The following is a 22,935-nucleotide window of genomic DNA, read 5'->3' on the forward strand; positions in this document are numbered from 1 at the left end:
TCCATAGTTATAAAGATGATACTCTCTTATCATATATAGTTACAAAACATCAACTCTTCCTAGTTTCAATAATAGCTGGTTACTCACTGATGCATGTCCCACTTGTCCCATTTCTGTAGTACCCATCAACACATCCTGCTGTTCTGTCATTCATTATCAAAATTGAATTAGTTCATGGTGAAGATGGATAGAATATAATGTATAATCTAAGGTAGATAATACACAGATATATGATATGTAATAACAACTTGTTCAACACTTGTTATTAAATGTAGCTGTTTTTGTTTTACATGCGCTATACTAACGACGTCACATTTGCATGTCATTACGGATTCCGAAATTATATAATCTGCAACCTTACACTCCTAATGAAATTACTGAATTTCCCTATTAAGCATATTGATTTTGAAAGCTTTACACTTCTTATGAAATCTTTAAATTTCTCTATTTCCGTTGACCCTGAAATACACGTAGAAAATATAACAGCGATGTAAAACTGGAGGCTAAGGAAAACAATCAGCTTGAATATGCCCAAGTGTACCTTTTCACAGACTCGATGCTTATTTATAGATTAGAACATAACAAGGTAGCACGTGATCGTACACATTTGTGGAAGGAGGAGAGATGGTGAAACTTAGCATGCGAATGCACAAGTTCATGTTAATCGGTTGGTCAGGTTTTCTTCCACTCATATGGAGAGATCACCATTGCAGGGGAAGGGCTGCAAAATTTAAGCCTATGATCGGCGCTTATGGCCTTTGAGCAGGGTTGGATATTAATAGCGCCACACCTGCTGTGACACGGTACCTCAGTGTTTGCGGTCTCATTCGAAGGGCCGTCCCATTTAGTCGCCTCTTACGAGAAGCGAAGAGTACTGAGGATCTATTCTAACCCGGATCAAACAATTGACAAGAGGATTATGAAGAAAAATTGTTACTTAAACCGGATTTTAATGTTCTTGATTAAAGAGGTTACTGTTATGAAATTTGATCGATTCATTTATACGTCGTTGTATAACGACACATTCACCTCAGCAACACTCAATGAAGGGTTTAAAATACTGTTTTCATCTCTTAATGAGAACCATTTTTTATATAACATAAGCTTTTCAAAAAACGCTAATTAATCTTGTGAGCATCAATGTTTTGTTGTCAGACTTATATCATTCGATTAAAGAATGAAATTTAAACGTTTTTATCTAAACCAGAGTGTGTTCCCTGTTGAATGCATCTTTAAGATCCAGATCAAATCTCAATTCATATGTTTAAAGTCAAAGCTATAGACAAGTATTTACTTCATATCCATTAGGCTAATACATTATCACAACTCTAGCAATGACACTTATAATGAAATGTTTGCAGGTTTCAAGATGAAGAAGATATTCTGCAGTAATACGGGCGCATTTAAAAGTAGTAACCTAACAAATATTCCTTAATAATTCCGCCACATATATCAATATGAAAATATTCATTACAAGTAATTACTTACATGTTTTGAAACGTCTCCCTAACTAAGAAGAACGTTAAATACATGACTGATAATTTAATCAACTTCATGGCCTCGTTTATTTAACACGGAATAAAACAAGGAACAAGGAAACTGCAATATCTCTATTGATGTAAAACAAAATTATGAATTTTGTGAATATACTGATATTGATGGAATAAGGGTTCATTTTTCATATCACTAATTCCTTTAAAAGTATGGTAAAATATAATTCAAGTTTCCCGGACCCCAATTTCTCGCCACAACTGTAGAAGAGAGAGACTTTTAAAACTTAAAGAAAATGCATGCATATGTTTTCTGATCCAGGTGGTTTGTGTGAATGTCCGTATTAAGTTTTAGTATTTCTATCCAGGATACCATTTGAAATCATGCGTGTACTCTGATATTTTTAAAAAATCAGTGACGTCATTCATTGTGTTTAGTCATTAAATAATTTGAATATTCAATACCTAGCAGATGAATAGCTAAGTATTCAACGACTAAACTGTTGATTAGTACACGGTTTATTGTTGAATAGATAACTATTCAACTGTTGGTTAAAAGATTCCAAATAAGTGAAAACTAAAGATTTAACGTAGATCTTCTTATAATTTAAATTACACAGAAAAACTGATTCCTTGTTTTGCAGCACACACTGAGCTGATATATCCATGCAATTACTTATGAATTACAGATGATGGTGGTGATAGTCAGTTTTTAATTTGAGGAAATCTACTGACAAAAAAGATGATGGTGCAGGAATTTCAACACTTTCGTTTGAGGGCAGCATTGTGAAAATCCCAAAGTCGTTATAACGATCTAGTTTGCCAATATAACCTATCATTGGGTCAGCTGCTGACTGACTTGTTTTATATCGATTGTTAGACCGCTCTTAGCACACTGATTTTGACAACGGATAACTCTGTTCACCTGCTTAAGATATAGGGCTCACGGCGAGTGAGACCGGTCGACAAGGGATATTTACTCCTCCTATGTGTGTTCAGTGGTCCGTGTTTGCCCAATTTTCTATTTTGTATTGCTTATAGGAGTTATGAGACTGATCATTGTTCGTTATCTCCACCGTTCATACATGTGAGAAGTAGACGATGGAGAAGCTTGGCATCCCGTATTTTATAAAGCGGAATTCACAGTTTGCTGTTAACCTCTGTGTTCAATGACATGATCAAATGTTAAGCAGATGTGGAAGATTATGACGCGAAATATATAGTGAACTAGAAATGTAGCAAACCAGAAGAGATGAAAGAATTAGATAATTCAAACGAGGAATGTTTATTGGTTCTGGGTGACTATCTTTGTGCATAACAGAGTTGTTTGTGTTTGTAAGACTCATTATTACATCTGTATTGTAAACGAACTATTAATTCCACATTTGGTAATACTACTTATACAGCTAGTTCCCTTTCAAAAGATGAAATCCTTCAAAATCGTGTTTCAATTTTAAACCACATTTAATATTGCAGTCAATTCAACGAAAGAATATGAGTTGTCGGTCCTATACATTATTCCGAAAATTCACAACAATCCGTACAGAGATGCATCGCTGAATCCAGTAAATGGTGTACTGAACATTTCTAGTTGCTTGACACAAAATATTGACTGTTGTGAAGGAGAAACTTAAGACGTATTATTCCACAAACATGTGAGAGAAGTGGTTAAAATTAACATGGATTCTACAAAGTCCCAAAGAAGTTCTTGTAAATATGAAACGACAAAACTTTTCCCAAATCAACAACATCAAAAAGTATAACTTTTCAGCATTTTACCAATCTTATCAAACTCAGATTCTAAAATACGCTGACAATCGCTACAATATGATCTGACATAATCCCATACAAGGTCACATCCGCATGACCTTTGGCTTGGAATATTCATGGAAACTATCAGCCTGTCAGATTGCGCCATACAGACAATGGTGGCTAGTTGGGGTGTTCCCGGCAATTTGGAAACAAGTCTCCCACGAAGTTTATTCCACATTATAAAATTATATATTTTCACATAAGAAATTATAAACTTCCGCAATAATGCCTAATTTATTCCGTCCATACAAACAACAAAACGTACGATATAAAATGCACCCAAATCAAATTAATTGCGAATTGCGATTTGTGCATGAATAGGGATGAGTACAATTTGAATAGTTTTCAAAATGGTTTGCTTAATTAACGCGAAGAATAAACCCAGTCGACGTAAACGGTGCATTGTGACGTCACATCTAAGTGCAATGTGTTTTCTTTCAAACCCAACAACTGCAGCCATTTTGCTTCAATTGTGGACACCGACGACCTCATAGGCGACGCGCTGATTGGCTAACATAAAGTTCACATGAACATGACCCTTAGTCGGGTTACTTCAGATTTTCTTACGCATACTATTGGGTGCGGATCTAAGAATCCTGCTTTTAATTAGATTGACATTTTACAGAGCCATTCCTCACGATAAATCAATGACTAGGGTTTTGGTATTATAGACAACTGCTCATCAACAAAAATGGAATATGTAGAAGTCTTTATTTTGTATTCCTTAAAGAAGTTATGAGATTACTCACTGTTCGTTATCGTCGCCTTTCATTCATGTTTCCTGAGCAGTCATCAAAAATGTTAAACATCACTCTGATTCCGCAAAAAGTGATCTGAAGTTAATACCAAAAAGATGCCGGGATTTCTCATTTACAATATATACCTATTCGTAAGTGATCAGGTCTTTCAACACTATTTTGGAAGTCCCATGGAGACGAATTGTACTCATAAAATAATTGATCTGTTTTTATACTTCTACGAGGCATGATTTATCCAAAAGCATGAGAAGACAAAATATTTTGTTGTGGCCTGAAAGGCGACATTTAGATATATCCATGTGAACTCGAAATCATAGACATCATAGAACTTTTTATATCTGTTTCGTACTTGGATAGTTTATTGAACATAACAACAAATTTACAACCCACCTTTATGACAAAGGGGATGACTTCAGCTTTTCCATCGTCAACTTCCCACACCTATTCATTTGCCACCTGTATTTGCATTTTTGTCTCTCAATTGATTCGTGAGAGCAGATTCTATGTATCGTCAATTTCAAACTCGTGGTTGTGTAATGATAAATCAGTTGATGCTACAAGTGTTTTAAGGTATTCCATATATCATGAAAGGATAATGAACACTTTTGAAGGATTTAGATCAACATAAATGTTTATTGTTGAATAATGATGAAAGTGAAGCAGATGAAATTCACATGACTGGTAAATGATTATAAGCTGACCTTTTTGCACTTAATAATTTTTTGGAAGAGTTGTCTGTCCTTTGTAAAAATAAGAAAAATCTAATTTTCTAAAAATGTGTTTGGTCAATTATTAATTTTATTTCATATTTTCATGAAGAGAAAGTGTACGTAACTTTCTACAAAGAGAATTTGTATGAAAATATAATTTGTTTTTAAAATATTGTAATAAATCATGTTTTTCCCATATACTTCAATGTTAAATTCTAGGTAAAATAAATCAAGGAGTAAACAAAATTTTGAAAATTCCTTTAGTGGATTATTCTTATTTGATGAACCCTTCAAAATGATACCATGCTTACAAGAAACCCACCATCCATTTATTAGATATGAAATATGGTCATTATACATTGAATACCTTAACAGTCTTTTTTAAAGGCAGCATTCGTAAATGTTATGGTCGTTATAATAGTCTCAGGAAATACAACCTGTCATTAAGTGTTTGTTTGATATTCGTAGGATTGGTTAACTATATATCTTTAACCGATTGGTGACTGTATTATCTGCCATAATACTATCCATCTCATTGCGATCCAGCCTAACCCTCCAACACCTCCCAAATGCACCAACATAGTGAAGTTGAAGTGTGCTGTAGTAACATACATATGCTCCTTATGGAACGTATGGGTTGTCCCATGGTTTAAAAATGAATAAATAAGGATCATCGTGTACCAACACGTCTGATGACTGCGGTATTGTCTTTTGATGGCCGGACACATACATGTGGTCGTATGTCATAAATAATAATGAAATAAAGAAGTAACTTATATTTATTAAAACTAAATAAAAAGTAAAAAATTAAAAAAATAAATTATATTTTTTGTTTATATAATAATTTTAATAAAAAAAATTATTTTTATTTATTCAATAAATTAAAATAATTTTTTTTATAATAACTAATTTAAAATTAAATAATTAATTTTTTTTTATTTATAATCAATTATATTTTTCATTTATTAATTTTAATAATAATTTTTATTTAATCTATTCAAAAGGTAAATTAAAATTTAAAATAATATAATAAGTAAATATAAAATTAAATATCTAAAATATTTTTTTAATTATTTGGATCTAATAGAAGGTAATAATTAGTAATCCCACGAGTCTCCGTCCTTCGTCCAAATAAATCAAAATACACCAAAATAAATATACCATAACTATTACATAATTAGTAATATTAGTAATAGGTAACAGTAATAGGGATGTAGGTATGTATGTACATGTGAAATAACTAAAATATATACAGAAGAGAATTAGGGTAGGGTCGCCAAAGAACATTTTGATAATAGGGTGCCACTAGTTATTACTTTGTTAATCAGAAATTATAAAATTATGCCAGACAACAATTTTGATATCGTCATCAGGCAAGAATTTTGAGGTCGTCGTCAGGTGCTACACCTCAGACCCTGTACCATGTTTCTGTAACTGGATCCAGCTCGTAGAACTCGTGTTCGGTTGGTGAGTGTCACTACGTTTTCCCAGGTAAACGACTGTTCCGATTGACCAGCTGCCTGCAGTTGCATAATCCAGAGTTACCCAATCTCCACCAGTAAACCCGAGGATCAATTTGAAAATAAGATAGAATTGGTATTTCTTCGTCAATGTAGCTCAATATGATTGGCAGTGCTAAACAAATTCTAGAATTATTTATACGCATACACTTACTCAACTTTATACGGTCCGGTCCCAGAAAAGACTATATTGGGTGAGACAGCAAAAGCCGAGGCCTCGTATCACAGCAGGTGTGGCACGATAAAGACCCCCCCCCCCCCCCCTGCTCAAAGGCCACATTCGCCGAGCTTACATACCGATTGTTAAGCCGTTCTTGGCACACTGATTTTGACTGCGGATAACTCCGTTCACCTGATCAGGATATGGGGCTCACAGCGGGTGTGACCGGTGAACAGGGGACCTGATCCCACCTCTGGTGTGTCCAGGGGTCCGTGTTTGCCCAACTATTTATTTTGTATTGCTTGTAGGAGTTATGAGATTGATCACTGTTCGTTATCTTCACCTTGCATGTAGGCCTAAATTCTGTAGCACTTCAAAGGTAATGGTGACGTCTCCATATCAGTGCAAATTTTTCCAGACGTTAAGCAATGAGAGAACATTGATCAATCTCATATAAACAACACAAAATAAAGAATTGGGTAAACACGGACCACTGGATATACCAGAGGTGGGATCAAGTGCCATGGAAGAGTAAGCATTCCCTGTCGACCGGTCACACCCGCCCTGAGCCCTATATCTTGATCAAACAAACGGGGTTATCCGTAGGCATATATAATATAAAATCAACGAATTAAACAACTCAACGTTATGACACGCGGTATGATTTCAGCTTCTCCATCGTCAAATTTCCATATTAATGTAGCAATATCATATTATCACCTGCATATCGTTTTATGTCTCTCCATTGCTTCGATGCGCACAATCATGTTCTGGGTGTGATGAGCTTTTAAATCAAGACAGGCTATGAAGTTGATGGTACTGGAATTTTAGCAGTCTCCTTTAAAGTGAAGATTTCGCAAATCAAATTTTATGGTCTTTATATTTTTGTAATTTACAGATACAACATCTCATTGGTTTAAATTCTGTCAGGCGTTTCATACGAAACATCAGTCGGTATTTTACAAGTAATTCTGACTGCGCATTACCTGATGAAGATCGAAAGCTCAGAATAGTTGTGATAAATCAACAGGAGAGTGTTACACCCTTAAAACACCTGGCCCCTCCTCTGGTTTGTCAGGAGTCTGTGTTTGTCTTAATCTTAATGTTGTATTCTTTGTATTCTGCAACGTCTAGATGTCGATTTTAGTCATTCGATTGAGTTACTTTCGATTGTATTATTTGAATAGTAGCTTTGTTATTCAATATTTACTCTCAATCACAATCACCACAATGCACAAACACTTCAAATAATACCAAGGCCAGGTTTTATTGAAATTACAATCACTAGATATGAAAATGACGAATTTTAAGCATCATTGACTAGAAAAAAACCTGCTAAAATGTCTGTCACTAATTATTTAGCATACACTTAGAAAAAAAAATATAGAAATTATATATTTGAGATCATAAAAACAAATCCTAAAATCATGCATGTACTAGTTTAACTCTAGACGGTGTATAACAACTCAATGGTGCTCATTACAAGATTGAAGCAAATCATTGGGAATAAGCGGTGATATAACTCAAAAGTTTTCCAATCTTTTACTACATATCTAAAACAGAAATGCTCCCGAAGAATAGATCTAAATTTGTTGGTTTTCACCTACAGCTCTTGCCGTTCCCGGGACGTAGAACAAATGACCAACCAATCTCATAGATGCCATGAAAATAAAAAAGAATTTAGAGCAGTGCAAACACGCTGAATCCTCTAAACAAATGACTTCCGGCGGTTGTTTGCCTGTTAAGTACGTGTGATTGAAAATAGGTATATTCAAAAGGATTCCTTATATCATATATATCATTCCAGTCAGGGACTAAAGTTGTAGGAAAACGGAAATGCATTTAATTTAAAGTATTTACGTTTTGGCAGAGAGTTGAGACTAAGTGATCCTTCCTAAGATCAAAGGCAAAGGTAATTTGTGGTTTCTCGCTGATTAGTGGCTATCAATAGAGACCTTGATGGTTTTGTCAATATTTTGAACCAGGTGACTCATCTTTTTTTCATTTTTTACATTTATCTAAGAGATTGTTTATCCTAAGAATATTACATACCATAATGATACATTGATGTGAATTACAGTATCATTTTGCTTGTTATAGCAAATTTTCGTTTACTGTTAACTATGCAGATATTTGATGAAATATTGAACTGTTTAGCCTGTTTTGCTTTTATTTGATTTCAATTTATATGAGTAAAACTTGAATCATGACAGATTGAAAAGAAAATAATTCCTGTTACAGTGACCTGTTAAATATGTTCTGCTTCATGAAATATCATTTAACTTAACATGTGTGCTAAACATTGAAATGATTAATTTCAAACAACTAGAATGTATGTAATTTACTCAGTCGTGCAACATTAAAGTTGATTAACCTCTTTTAATTTATCAATATTTAAATGAATACAATTACAGTTTATTGGATATGTCTTTATCAATCAAATAAAATGTAGGATGACAATTGCAATTGTTTAACAATAGATCTTATGAACATTTATCCACTTCATGGTTCCTTCTTTCCAACATCGTACCTTAAAAGAAAGCACATGTGTACAAAACAAATAACAAAACCATCGGGTGGCATCCTTGTTTAAGATTGAAAGGTTCTCGAATCCGACATAAAGGAAGAAATAAATGCTAGTAAACAAACACAGCCTTCTCAAAAGGAAAGATTAGAAGCTTAAATTTGGTACGGACGCTTATAAAGAATATGTTGTGACCATAAATCACTGTCACTAAACATAGCAAATCTTAGTGTCAAGCACAGCATAACCATTAATTATTTATGTGTAGCGATGATTCATGATCTACTTCCTGCTTATACCGGTTCTTTTCTTATTTTTAGGAGCAGTACATCTTTCTCCATGATGCACTGGTTGAAGGACTTACAGACACGAATGTTTGCCATAGCTGCCTATCTGTGTTGTAATGCTGTTTTATCACACCGCGCTGTCTGTTATAATATTATGGATTTTCAAACTGTACATGCGTTTCTGCGGAAATAATGTTTTCATTTCTGCGTGATTAATGTAAATTTTCAAATATTTCATATTTCTAAAATTTATAGGATATGCACTTAATTGGGGATTGAACATACTGTTAATATTAGCCTTAGAATTGCATTGTCTCTCGAAATAAATTGAGCATATTAGCATCGAAAATTTAATAAACATTAGAATAATTGTCAAATTGTACTAAATTAATATTGTTTGAGGTTCAATTTATTCCATATCTTACTATATATATATGTATGTATATATATATATATATATATATATATATATATATATATATATATATAAATCCATTCCTGAAATACAGCAAGGATGACTTTGTGCAGTGTTTTGTGCATTCAAGACTACTCTGGGTATTCCCTCAACTAGTAATATATTCAATTCACAATTAACGCTTCGTGCTGAAGAGATATCTTTGACGCTTGTGTCAAGTTCTTATCTTGAGTTTATGTATGAAACGAGTTTTAAAAAATGTTATTTTCTTGCAACTGTTTTCTATACGGCATTTTGATTGGCTTTTTCACTGAGGTTCGCGGTAATTAAACGTACATGAACAAGACGGAAAGCTTTGTATTGTGATTGATGGCATACTACAATGATGACATAGTATAATGACGCAAAAACGAAATCATTTCGTGACGTTTTTCATAAAATAAAAAAAAGCAAATTTCAACGAAATAAGACGTAAACATGAAGAAAATTTCAAATTGTATTAAATAAGTTGAATAACTGTTTTCTCTTTTATTATTTTCGACTGTTAATGCTGATTTAACAGTACTTGACATCCTTTTTACCAGTGCAGATAATTCGTCATCGGTAAACCCTGTTTACGACTGATTGGCAGCATTGATACCGAGCAAAGTTCGTAGTGCAAGGTTCTAACGGTAACACGTATGTAAGGAAAAAGTCAAAATCAGTTAGAGAGATGAGAAAATCTCTACATACCTACACTGAAAATTTTGGGAGCCGTATTGACGCCGCCATTTTTTTTTTTTTTTTGATTCAGTAGCTGCTTCAACAGTTATTCGAGTTTTAAATATGACTACCATAAATAAATGGCTCTCACGCGCAATTTGTAGTTTAAACACTCAATCTGTTCAAAATGAATGGCATAATTATCATTGTAACAGTTTTTAACAGACTATTTTAAAAATAGAAAAATTGCAATGTACAGCTCATATAGAAACATTGCATTATACACTGTGATGTATGTACTGTATACATTTACACATCTAATTTCTAATATTGCTGTTGACTTAGATAATGATGGAATTCATCATTAATGAACCAATTATAAAATTGTTTCACATTTATATTTTACGGGTAGGTGTTCTTCTGCTTTTGTATGAGAATGCCTATGAATGAAAAATCATATTCAATTTTTAATTGTGATTTTTTTTTAATTTCGCTTAAACATTTACAAATTAATGATTAAATATTAATTATTTTATGTGACATCTGATCTTTTGGGATAATATCTATGACATTTCTTTCTTGTTTCATCATGGCGGTGAATATTGATCCATGCACGCTTTTAATTCAATGTCAGATCTTCGGATTGTATTTCTCTGATTTTCTTTTACCTGACTTTTACCATCGTTGGAAATCCACGGTCGGTCGCACTCAATTTACCTCCCATGGGACACAGCGCCCATATTTTCGTATAACTCATTAAAATACATGACCTTACGTGACCTGTCGATTACGAACGGGAATCGCCGTAAGTATTCCGGAAACTCAAAGTGCCAGCAGTAATGGCGGCGCCCATCAAAGTGTGCGTATTTTGTTGTGCCACTATCAAAGATATATAGATGAAAACTCCATATTTGGCAACCAAAATGGCTGATTATTTTAGCTAATACTTCACTTTCACATGCCCCCCCCCCCCCCCTTTCTGAATTCCTGGATCCGCCACTGGTATGTTTAGCATCGTCACTGCTACAAAACTGTCGTTATTCTGGCTGAGTGTAAGCGAGTGATTTGATGTCGCATTAACGGAGCACGTGATTACAGAAACAAAGTTTAACAATGCACTATGTTTAGATGTATATAACCGTAATCAAATAATACCATTCCCTCTCCTCTTTGCATTATATTTTTGGAGAATATTTTTTTAATGCAAATTAAACGATCAATCCAGGGTAACAAAATAAAAGACACATAGGGGGAGAACACATTTCCGGAAAAAGTCACACTGTTACATGGACTTTCATAAAATTATGATATGTTAATAGTTTGCAACCTAATGAACCATTTGAAATCAATAGAATATTTAAGGGATACCCCCCTGCCCTGGGATCAAAATTCAGAAATAAAGACTACAAAAATTGTTGAACCTGTTTTTGACAACCTGGTTCGTATTCAAATTCCTTAGTTGTTGAACTTAGTGTAACTTAGCCAGCTGTCATTGTATGCAGAGGTTCATTTTGTCGTGCTTCGAATCCACTCCATATCACACTTCATTTTTTTTTTTATCTATTTCGAATTTTCAACATTTCTTTTATATATTGTATAGAAATGTTCCTTCAATAATCTACATGTAAATGGTGTCCATCCTTCATATAAAAGGCATTTAAGTGAAAGCAAATTGTAATTTCCCTGTATTCAAGAGAAACTATATCTCAATGAAGCAGACTTTGTTACGAGGACAATGTTCATTCACTCTGTGATACTCAACTCAAGTATATGTGCCACGAATAAAAATATGTTAAGTTAAAGTTTCTGTATTTACCAATCAAGAACTTCTTTTAGAGAGAGTACAAAAGAGTCCAGATGCATTCTATAGACGTTCTATCCCAAAAAAAAAAATCAGGATAAAGGTTCACAAAAACTATGAATTATTATTTGGAAATAACGAACTTAAAATGCGTAAACAATACATGTATCATGTTACATCGTAGTAAGAAGTCTAGTAAAAGTGCCCTCCTATATTTATACACTGAAGGCAGTGCGATATGTGAAAACAAGGTTTTGTGTTTGTCTGGCCGAAAGTCAAAAACTAGAATACGGAAGGATAATCCAGGGTCTAACTTGAGGGTACGAATTATCCTCCTGAAATACCGATGAGCCTTTTGTAAAGTCTAAAACTAAATCCAGCCCAAAAGGTTTTTTATTTATTTATTTATTATATTACCGTTACGATGAATTCATTCTTTCTCTTTTCTTTTATTTTCTGGGGATGGGGGTGCTGCTTTTCAATAGTGTAGGAAATATTTCTGGGATTAGTTGTTTTTAGCTCACCTGAGCTATAGGCTAAAGATATTTTCTGATCACCTGTTGTTTAGCAGAAATCATTCTCTCCATCATTCTCTCCATCCGATTGTAAACCTTACACAATTTTTACTTCCCAGGAACCAACAGCCAATTTCAACCAAAATTGTCATAAAGCATCCTTGAGCATCCTTGAGACTCACAATTGTTCAAATGAAGTGTCACATCCTTTTTAGAAGGGAGATAATAAAGAACTAGTGAACCTACAATCACTGCAAAAGTGTATAATAAAAAACTTACAACCACTGCAAGTGGTGGTACACAATAAAAAAAACTTCCTAGAATCATTGCAAAAACAGAGTGCAAAAGACATTTTAGAACTATTTATCACACAAAGCAGTGCAATATACACCAGCAGCTGATCTACTTTCTATAACTGCTGCAAGACAGTAGACCCCCCATCCCACCCCCACATCAGTGAAATATTCTCGAGAGGGACGTTAAACAAGATACAATCAATCAGTCGTTTTGTTAATTTTGGTATTTCACACTCTTACTTCGCAATTTTTGTGAAGAATACAACTATTGTTTGTGTATCGTATGCATTACTTTGCAGTGATTATAATATATATATATATATATATATATATATATATATATATATATATATATATATATCATAAATCTAGTATATTCATTATTCCCAAAGATACCCTACTCCTGATATATTTTTTTCTCTACTGGTGTACTTACTCATGGAGTCCAATTAAAACTTTATTACTGATATTTCACTCACAAACATGTACAATAAAATAATATTTGTCAAATATCGGGCTATTGCCTCAATTTTTCAAATTGATCTATTAGTAATACACAATATACTGCTATTCCTCAATAAATTGCGATTGCTGAACCAAGCTTGCGCTAATTGTTGTGTTGTGTGAGTATGTTATGGAGACCAATCTAATTAAAATCCGACTTCTTAGATCCGCACCGTATACTCTGCGTAAGTATTGTAGCGATTGTGAGCGTATTCTAGGATCTGATTTTAATTAGATCGTTATGGAGACTATCATGCAGGAAATGCAATTTCACTGCCCGTTTCATTTTCTTTTAACAACAGAAACTGTTCTTAATTTGAATATAGCACTAAATCTAAAGAAAAAAAAAGAAACTCGCGACATATTTTGTTTTATTGAAAAGTAATGTTCGCTTCAGGTTTAGCCGGTTAAAAAATGTTTACGTCCAGTTGGTTGTAAATTTGCCACTCTGGCGGTGCAAACGGCGGTTTGTAATCAAAATGATGTGCCACATGCCCCGGGGGATAGGCTACCTCTAGTGAAGCGTTTTCTCTCCGCAGACCTCTATTATGAGGTCCTGTAGTCACCTCGTGATTCTTTTGGGGTTCCGCTGACTGTATGACTTGCATTTGATGTTGATAAGGCGCTTCTCCGTGTCCTGGAGGATAAGTAGTCAAATTGTAAGCAATCTGATTAAAATAAAATCTTTGATCCGCTCCGTTATTGTTATGTCGCTACACAAAGATCTGAAGACATCCCGTATGGGGTCACGTCAGTGTCTACTTTGGTAACCTGAGGTCGACCAATGAAATGCTTTTGTTTCAACCAATCGCGGGCTTTTCTTACAAAATGCAATCGGTATGAAAGGAAAAATGGCCTACGTTAAAGTAATCGATGCAGCTTTAGAGAAAATTTTACCACGTTTCGGTGTTAGTGCTTTAAAGAAAGAACAACGGAGCATATTGAATGCCATGATTGAAGGCAAAGACTGTATGGCCATTTTGCCAACTGGTTTTGGCAAATCGCTGCCTTTTCAAGACTTCATTCCACTTTTGCGCGAGATGAACCCCGGATTTAGTGCTATGATATTAGTCTGTTGTTCTTTAGTTGCACTAATGCAGGACCAGGTGAAGAAAATATCAGCTGTACCGGGTATATCGGCAGCGTACATAGGTAAAAGGGCTTTATGTAAACCATGATACCGGTTTTTTTCACTGATGCTTAGTTTCGGATCGACAAATATTTGCACGGGGTTTCGACACAATCTGAGCAAACTTTGGTATATAGTATTATAATAATAGGATATACAAGTTTCCTCGGACTGTGTCAAAACCCTGTGGATAGAAGGTTGGAAATAACACAATAGAGGCGTTAGATGCTTATTGATTACTATAATAAACATAATTTAAAAAATGGAAGAACATATTTTAGTACCAGTCATTTACAGAATATTCTTTAAAAAATGTTTTTACAGGTTTAAGTGAAGAAAGTGACAGGCAAATACTCAGTGGGGAAATATATGTCATCTATGCATCTCCAGAATATTTGATAAGTAATGCTGTTTGGAGAGAAGATATGAAGAAATTGAATGTACAAAACATAGTCATTGTTGAATTTCATACGATTGCAACATGGTAATTTTTCATTTACTTATTGTAAGTAAGTGCATTGTATATATCATTATTCCAACAAACTGTTCCTCATGTTTTGATCACAACCACTGACCAGGTTATTGTTTATATTTTATGTAGGGGTGAAGACAGAATGGGTTCAAAGAAACAAGCATTTAGGAAGTGGTTTTCGCATGTGGGAGAATTAAGATTTTTATTTCCAAAAGCCAGTGTTATCGCACTAAGCGCAACATCTACAGTAAAAATTCAGAAAGAGTTTCAAAGCAGTCGTCGTTTGGACCAAACACAGTAGAAATTGTTATGTCTCCAAATAAAGCTAACGTAAAATACTCAATATTTAAAGTATCCAGTGATCTTGAAATGACAATGTCCTGGCTTGTGGATGGAATTCAACATTTGCAGAGTGACTTTCCCAAAACATTATTGTACTGTTCTACCATTAATGCTGTTTCTAAACTTTACACTTATCTCATTAAGGAATTGGATGGCACAAGTCCTCTTATTGAACTGTTTCATTCAGAAACACCCATTGCCAAAAAAACTGAAATTGTCAATTGCATAAGTGACCAGAATAACGCTTCAAAAATCAGATTAGTGATTTGTACCACTGCATTAGGGATGGGTATTGATGTGTCCCATTGCAACATTGTAATTCTGTTCGGAATACCCGAAAATATTGCAGACTTAGTGCAAGAAATAGGGCGCATTGGAAGAGATGTGGAGTCATCAATTGCCCTTATTTTGTTTAACGCCTATCATCTGCGTAGACTTGACAAATCCATGAACGATATCCTACGTTCACCTAGTTGTAGATGAATAAACATTACGAATCAATTTTTGAGTGAATCCAATTTAAGTGAACTTGAACAGGACGTTAAAAAACAAACATGCTGCGATGTGTGCCACATACTTTGTAGTTGTGGCAATTGTGAATATCTTTCCTTGGGGAGACTTTTTGAACAGAGTGTCATATCCAACTCAGACAGTAATGAGGCTGAAGATTCTTTTGGAAGTTCAGATAATGACTTCTTAGATGGCACACTTGACTTAAATTCATGTTATGTCTGACTTTTCAATAACCTCTCATAAAAAAAAAAACTGATGGGGTTGGGGGAATAAAAAACCATCAAAATTAATATTATTGCTTTTCCTTTTCAGTGGTCAGGGTAAGATTTGTTCTATTACATGCATGAAAGGGCGAGATATAAAAGGTCATGTCGGATAAAAAGCTATATTCAAAGGGGAGGATCTGGTTTTCAGGATCTATGAGAAAGATTGAACATGCTCAGTCTATGTCATTAGAGTTGTACTAAGTAGGTTAATTGCTTTTTAATTCATTGTACCTATACTTAAGAATTGAGTTAAATCATTATTTTTAAGGGGTTGCAATGTCTAGAAGAAAAGTACTAGGTATTTGATTGGGGTGGGGTGTATGTGTCAGACATTCAACTTTTAATCTCGCCCTTAATCTTTAAAATGTTTCTTCGATCATGTCAATAAATTTAAGGGAATACCTAGTGTCACTGTTTGTATTTGCTTTATTCAAGCTCAAGACATGCAAGAATTGTACATGTTTATTATTGTGTTAAATGGATGGTAAAAGAAAATGTTTTTTTTTTAACATCTGCCTCAAGATAAAATCAGTCATCAAATTCAATATCAATTTCAATACAAGACCTTACAAACCAAAGTCCTATTTTTTTTTACCTGTTTTGGCACAATACTACACAATGACAGTACCATATACAATGTACATAACGCAACGTATCAAGACATCAACTTGATTGAAATTCTTAAAACTTCGATAATATGCAGATATTTATGACATGCACGCACTTGTAGTTTCTGCGTAGAGAAGCTGGCAAAATCAAATGTGAAAAATCCGGAGTCGACAAAATGGCAAAATTGGTTTGTGCCTATGAATCATAATTGGGAGTTTGATAAATGCGTTGTCGAACGGATTTCTATCAATGACAAATCTTTTGCAGTGAAGTTTCCTATTTGGATCATACACAAGAATATCATTTTGCATTAAATCCTGTAAATCCTTTTTCACATCACTCTGGTACGAAGGTAGGTGATGAAAGCCCTTTTTTGACGAACATTTGCGATTTCATCGAGATGTTTTACAAAATTGACTAAATGTGGTTATTCCTTGGAATGGAGAATGATGCTATCTTTCGACTGATTGCCAGTACAAGCTACTTTTCTTTCACGGTTCACCATTTCAAGGTATTCATCAAGGGCAATGTTGTTATTTTGTCCACCTTGAATATTGACAAATCTGTTTGCAACTAGCCGTTGTCTTTGGTCTTCTGGGAGTACACCACTATTTGATGTTAAGGCTGTGAGCTGAATAGATCATATCAGGTATTTGACTTTGTTCGTCTTGTTATATAGAGGCAGTTCATACTTAGCTGACCTGACTGCCCGCTCTCCATCTCCCATATCTACAGCTGTGTCCAAGTTTTTGTGAAGAATGACAAGCTTGAATACCATTACCAAGTAATCCTGGAGCTGATCTCTTTTCTTCTCTTTCAATTTTGACTTCTTTGGAGGGATTTGAACATTATGCTTTTTTTGGTTCACGGGATTGGAGTGAACACACACATGCATAGGTCGCTTCACAAAAGTGACACTTCAAACGTTCATTTTCAAGCATTCTCGAAAGCCAGTAGTTCTCGGAGTGCTGCGGATCATCTAACATTTCCCTTAATTCTTTACAAATGTCAGTCATTTCAAAGAACATTTTCATGTTTATCAGCTATTTTCTCCTACAATGTATTCAAAGATATTCAGTTACTTGTGGTCTGCAATTTATGAAGTTATGTGTGTTCAAAGTTCTTGAAAACTTTATCCACTAGCAGGGGTAATTCATAATCTTTCCAACAGTAGTAGGAATGAAGGCAGCAGGTGGCAACATAATTATGATTAATACAGCATACAAGTGTTTCAGCCACATTCATGTACATATGATTGTAATCATAATAGTTGATATATCCTATACCTTACACTCACTAAGCGTAATAGCAATAAATAGTTTGACAATAAATAGGAGACGACTCAAGAACTTAATACCAATCTGATTGGCATGTCAGATTGTATTAATCCTTTGCAATACACACCGGCACACTGCTTTTACATAGAAATCGAGTGCAATACCCAGCCATTACCTGTTTCAAAAAGTCCCCACCAAGACATCGCCGTGCTTTGTTGGTATCCACAATTACATTAGCGCTGGTAGGCTGGAGTTGTACCAGCTTCACGGGCATTACCCTTCTGATAGGTACTAACAGTGGATCATCTGGTCGAACCCTCTTTACATCAGTATTTTCTTTAAATGGGCTCCTTATTTCTCTCTTTTCAATGGATCTTTTAGAGGGGGAAGGCACACAAACATTAAATTTATATGAGATTGAATGTACAGCATAACATCAAGTTTTTTTTATTATTAAAGCCACACATATTGAAACAAATGAAATATCTTTTTGGAAATATGTTGAACAAAATCTGTATGAAAGTGACCCCCCTTCAACACACACATTTACTTTGATACTTATTCAATTGAAATCGATTAAATATGCAGTTATAAACGTATATGAACCTAGTGAGTTGTATTCTATCAACGAGTTTGACTTGCCATTTTGAAGTTGGGGAAAAAGGTCACGGGGGAATTAATCGACTTTCTAAGTGAGCAGAGCTATTTAAATGTGACTGACCTTTGGAGCGTGAGTTGAACAGATGCTTTAACAGATTCCCTCATAGTTGCTGCTTCCTTTTCCAGTTTTAATACTCTTTCGGTACTTCTGAAACACTTTTGACACACACCTGGTTCAGTTGGATACACCACACTATCCGGAATTCCGTACACATCTTTCAAAACTTCCATTCGGTCCGTGGAAAGTCGAAGTGTTTTGTCCAGGTATTTGTTGATTTTAATGTTGCCATCAGTGTCAACAGATTTGCTTACAAATGAAAACCCCCAGATAAGGCAAATGTTCCCCAGAGGATATACTTTTCGTGGGGTAGTCCGAGTACTCACATGCGTTCCAACTGGCGCTGCCATGTTTTTTTTTTCATTCGGAAGTTTAAACATTCGGAACTTCTCGAGGCTTACCGTTATTTACTTTTACATCCAAAGATGTAAGCAGTGACTATTTGATTGGCCAAACCAAAGTGAACTCTGACATGACCCCTAATGGGATATTGTTAAATCTTCCACGCGACGTATCGAAAACTGGGGAGCGGATGGAAGATCTAATTTTAATCAAATTGAGTTGGCTGTTAACCTCGTTGTGCAATAAAATAATCAAATATGAAGCAGATGTGGAAGAATTTGCCATGGAATATATAGTAAACTAGAAGTGTAGCAAACCAGAAGAGATGCAAGAATTAGATAATTCAAACGAGGAATGTTTATTGGTTCTAGTTGACTAAGCTTGTGCATAACAGCTTTGTTTGTGTTTGTAAGACTCATTATTACATCTGTATCTTAAACAAACTATTAATTCCACATTTGGTAATACTATTTATACTCCTAGTTCCCTTTCAAAAGATGAAATCCTTCAAAATTGTGTTTCAATTATAAACCACATTTAATATCACAGTTAATACAACGAAATAATATGGGTTGTCATTTCTATACAGTATTCCAAAAATTCACAAAAATCCGTACAGAGATACATTACTGAATCCAGTAAATGGTCTACTGAACATTTCTAGTTGCTCGACAAAAAATATTGACTGCTGTGAAGGAGAAAGTTAATACGTATTATTCAACAAACATGTGAGAGAAGTGGTTTAAATTTAACATGGATTCTACAAAGTCCCAAATAAGTTCTTGCAAATATGAAACGAAACTTTTCCCAAATCAACAACATCAAAAAGTATAACTTTTCAGTATTCTACCAATCTAATCAAAATCAGATCCTAAAATACGTTGACAATCGCTACAATAGGATCTGATATAATCCCATAGAAGGTCACATCCCCTTGACCTATGGCGTGGAATATTCATGGGAACTATCAGCCAGTCAGATTGCGCTATACAGACAGTAGTGGCTATTTAGGCTGTTCCCGGCAATTCGGAAACAAGTCTCCCACGAATTTTATTCCACTTTATAAAATTATATATTCTCACATCAGAAATTATAAACTTCCGCACTAATGCCTAATTTATTCCGTCCATACGAACAACAAAACATACGATATAAAATGCACCCAAATCAAATTAATTGTGAATTGCAATTTATGTATGGATAGGGATGGGTGCAATTCGAGTAGTTTTCAAGATGGTTTACTTAATCAATGCGAAGAATAAACGCCAGTCGACGTAAACGGTGCATTGTGATGTCACATCTAGGGGTGATGTGTTTTCTTTCAAACCAAACAATTGCAGCCATGTTGCTTCAATTGTGAACTCCGATGATTTCAGAGGCGACGCGCTGATTGGCTAACATCAAGTTCACATGAACATGACCCCTAGTCGGGTTATTCAGATCTTCTTACGCATAGTATACGGTGTGGATCTAAAAAGCCTGATTTTAATTAGATTGACATTTTACAGACCCATTCCTCACGATAATTCAATGACTAAGTTTTTTGGCATTATAAACAATTGCTTATCAACAAAAATGGAATATTTAGAAGTCTTTACTTTGTACTCCTTATAGGGACCGGTTCACGTTTATCGAAAGAAATATTTTTCATTTGTGATGTTAAAAATTAAAAATATAGCTCATTTAATGTTGACAACCAAAATTTGGACCGTCTGAATGTAAGGATAACAGCAATATTTTAGTTTTGATTCTGTGTTATGTAAACAAAGACTCGAGTCTTTTTATGTAAACAAACAAACCAGTGAAACATTAATTTTGTAATTCAAAGCATCTTCATTTTGTACAATTACAAATTTTAACTTTTAGATGACACATTTTACCTAAAGCATACGTGAGATGTGATATATATAATAAAATTGGATCAGTATCTATTTATTTTGAAAACTCGTAAACAATAACACACCTCAATCTTTGATTTCAAAACAAATAATAAACTCTCTATAATGAGCTTCCTCAATTTTTTGTGAAACCTTCTAAAACATATTAGAGTATAGATTTTGATTACTTAGAGTGAAATACAAATTTTGGAGGAAAATCGTGAATCAGTCAATTTAAAGGAGTTATGAGATTACTCACTGTTCGTTATCTTCGCCTTTCATTCATGTTTCCTGTACAGTCATCAAAAATGTTAAACCTCTGACGTGTCTAGGGGTCAGTGTTTGCCTAACTATCTATTTTGTATTACTTGTAGGAGGTATGAGATTGATCACTGTTCGTTATCTTTACTTTTCATCACCCTGATTCCACAAAAAGTTATCTGAAGTTAATACTAAAAATTTGCCAGAATTTCTCATTTACAATAAATAGGGATTCGTGTACGTGTCTTTCAACAGTGCTTTTGGAAGTTCCATGGAGACAAATTGTATTAATTAAATAGTTGGTCTGGTTTTTTTTATACTTCTACAAGGGATAATTTATTAAAAATCATGAAAAGACAAATTATTTTGTTGTGGCCTGAAAGGCGACATTTAGATATATCAACGACGTATTTTCTATTAGCAATATGCATTTCCATTCAGATGTCGATTCGATTTATCCGAGTGTATTCAAAATCATAGACATCTTAGAACTTTCTATATCTGCTTCGTACTGGGATAGTTTATTGAACATAGCATTGGATGAAATGCTGTCTGACGTGTTTCATACCGATTGTTAAGCCGTTCTTAGCACACTGATTTTGACTGCGGCTTACTCCGTTTACCTGATCAGGATATGGGGCTCACGGTGGGTGTGACCGGTCAACAGGGGATGCTTACTCCTCCTAGGCACCTGATCCCACCTCTGGTGTGTCCAGGGGTCCGTGTTTGCCCAACTATCTATTTTGTATTGCTTGTAGGAGTTATGAGATTGATCACTGTTCGTTATCTTCACCTTGCATTCACAACTCAGCCATTATATCAACTTCCCACATCTATTCATTTGCCACCTGTAGTTTGCATCTTTGTCCCACAATTGATTGGTAAGAGCATAATTTGTGTATCGTCAATTTCAAACTTGTGGTAGTCTAATGATAAATCAGTTGATGCTACAAGGGTTTTAAAAGTTTTGTCTTAAGGCAGCATTCGTAAATTTTAGGGTCGTTATAATAGTATCAGGAAATACAACCTATCATGAAGTGGAACGTTGTATGAGCAAACATCCCCTGTTGACCGGTCACATTCACTGCGAGAGCTTTTTGGCGATGAAGTAAAGGGAGTCAAGTATCTAAACAACGACTCAAGAATTGGTATGAAACACGTAAAACAACCAATAAAAATAACCATTGGCGCAACCGATCCACCAGTTAGAAAGTGTGAAAAGTGAAGATAACGAACACTGATCAATTTCATAACTTTCATAAGCAATACGAAACGGAGAGTAGCAAACTACGTTGTTTTAACTAGCATAAAGGTTGTGAAATACTGATTTTATACGAGGCTGTTGAAACCATTGCACCATCAACTTGTTTGGCAGTAGTCTTCCTGTATCTTATATGATTATTGTTCAGCATTAAAAATATTCTTTCATCATCTCCATATGGTGTTTATATCTCTCAACTGATTCGATAGGCAAGAGCTTGTTCTTAATTTTTTTTTTAATTGAGGCAAGCTACTGACAAACAAGTTGATTATAGAGGGGTTTCAGCAGTCTCGACGAAACTCAGCATTTCGCAAATGCTATAGTCGTTAAACGATTTAGTTCGTCAACACAACCTACCATTGGGTGAAATGCTA

General features: G+C 34.5%; 3 protein-coding genes and 1 pseudogene across 3 annotated transcripts in view; 2 read left to right on the plus strand and 2 right to left on the minus strand.

The window, feature by feature from the left end:
- LOC125655795 (platelet endothelial aggregation receptor 1-like) overlaps window positions 1–940 on the minus strand; it is a 35,207-nt gene extending 34,267 nt beyond the window's left edge. Inside the window, exon 1 of the mRNA XM_056143748.1 lies at window positions 88–940. Coding sequence (XP_055999723.1) covers window positions 88–154 — 67 coding nt within the window. The 5' untranslated portion in view covers window positions 155–940. The remainder of the gene's footprint in view (window positions 1–87) is intronic.
- LOC125656004 (receptor-type tyrosine-protein phosphatase C-like) overlaps window positions 1–9,645 on the plus strand; it is a 158,491-nt gene extending 148,846 nt beyond the window's left edge. The window contains exon 9 of the mRNA XM_056145620.1: window positions 9,295–9,645. Coding sequence (XP_056001595.1) covers window positions 9,295–9,378 — 84 coding nt within the window. The 3' untranslated portion in view covers window positions 9,379–9,645. The remainder of the gene's footprint in view (window positions 1–9,294) is intronic.
- A 4,700-nt stretch (window positions 9,646–14,345) lies between these two features.
- LOC125656612 (ATP-dependent DNA helicase RecQ-like) lies at window positions 14,346–16,175 on the plus strand (annotated as a pseudogene).
- Window positions 16,176–17,465: 1,290 nt separating this feature from the next.
- LOC125656608 (uncharacterized) lies at window positions 17,466–19,170 on the minus strand. The gene is made up of 3 exons (XM_056145622.1): window positions 18,824–19,170; window positions 18,278–18,509; window positions 17,466–17,726 (listed from the first exon to the last, which is right to left on the minus strand). The coding sequence occupies exons 1-3, from the start codon at window positions 19,168–19,170 to the stop codon at window positions 17,466–17,468; spliced, it is 840 nt and encodes a 279-aa protein (XP_056001597.1).
- Between the last annotated feature and the right edge of the window lie 3,765 nt (window positions 19,171–22,935).

This window comes from Ostrea edulis, chromosome 7 (assembly GCF_947568905.1).
Source record: "Ostrea edulis chromosome 7, xbOstEdul1.1, whole genome shotgun sequence".
NCBI classification, from domain to species: domain Eukaryota; kingdom Metazoa; phylum Mollusca; class Bivalvia; order Ostreida; family Ostreidae; genus Ostrea; species Ostrea edulis.

What these genes read in the sequence shown, in the direction of transcription:
- LOC125656608 (XM_056145622.1), bottom strand. Translation starts at nt 19,170, where the DNA reads ATGGCAGCGCCAGTTGGAACGCATGTGAGTACTCGGACTACCCCACGA. An exon ending in GTTCAACTCACGCTCCAAAG is followed by an intron (nt 18,510 to 18,823) that starts GTCAGTCACATT and finishes AATCTCATATAA; the next exon opens with ATTTAATGTTTGTGTGCCTT. An exon ending in GTGGGGACTTTTTGAAACAG is followed by an intron (nt 17,727 to 18,277) that starts GTAATGGCTGGG and finishes ACTTTTGTGAAG; the next exon opens with CGACCTATGCATGTGTGTGT.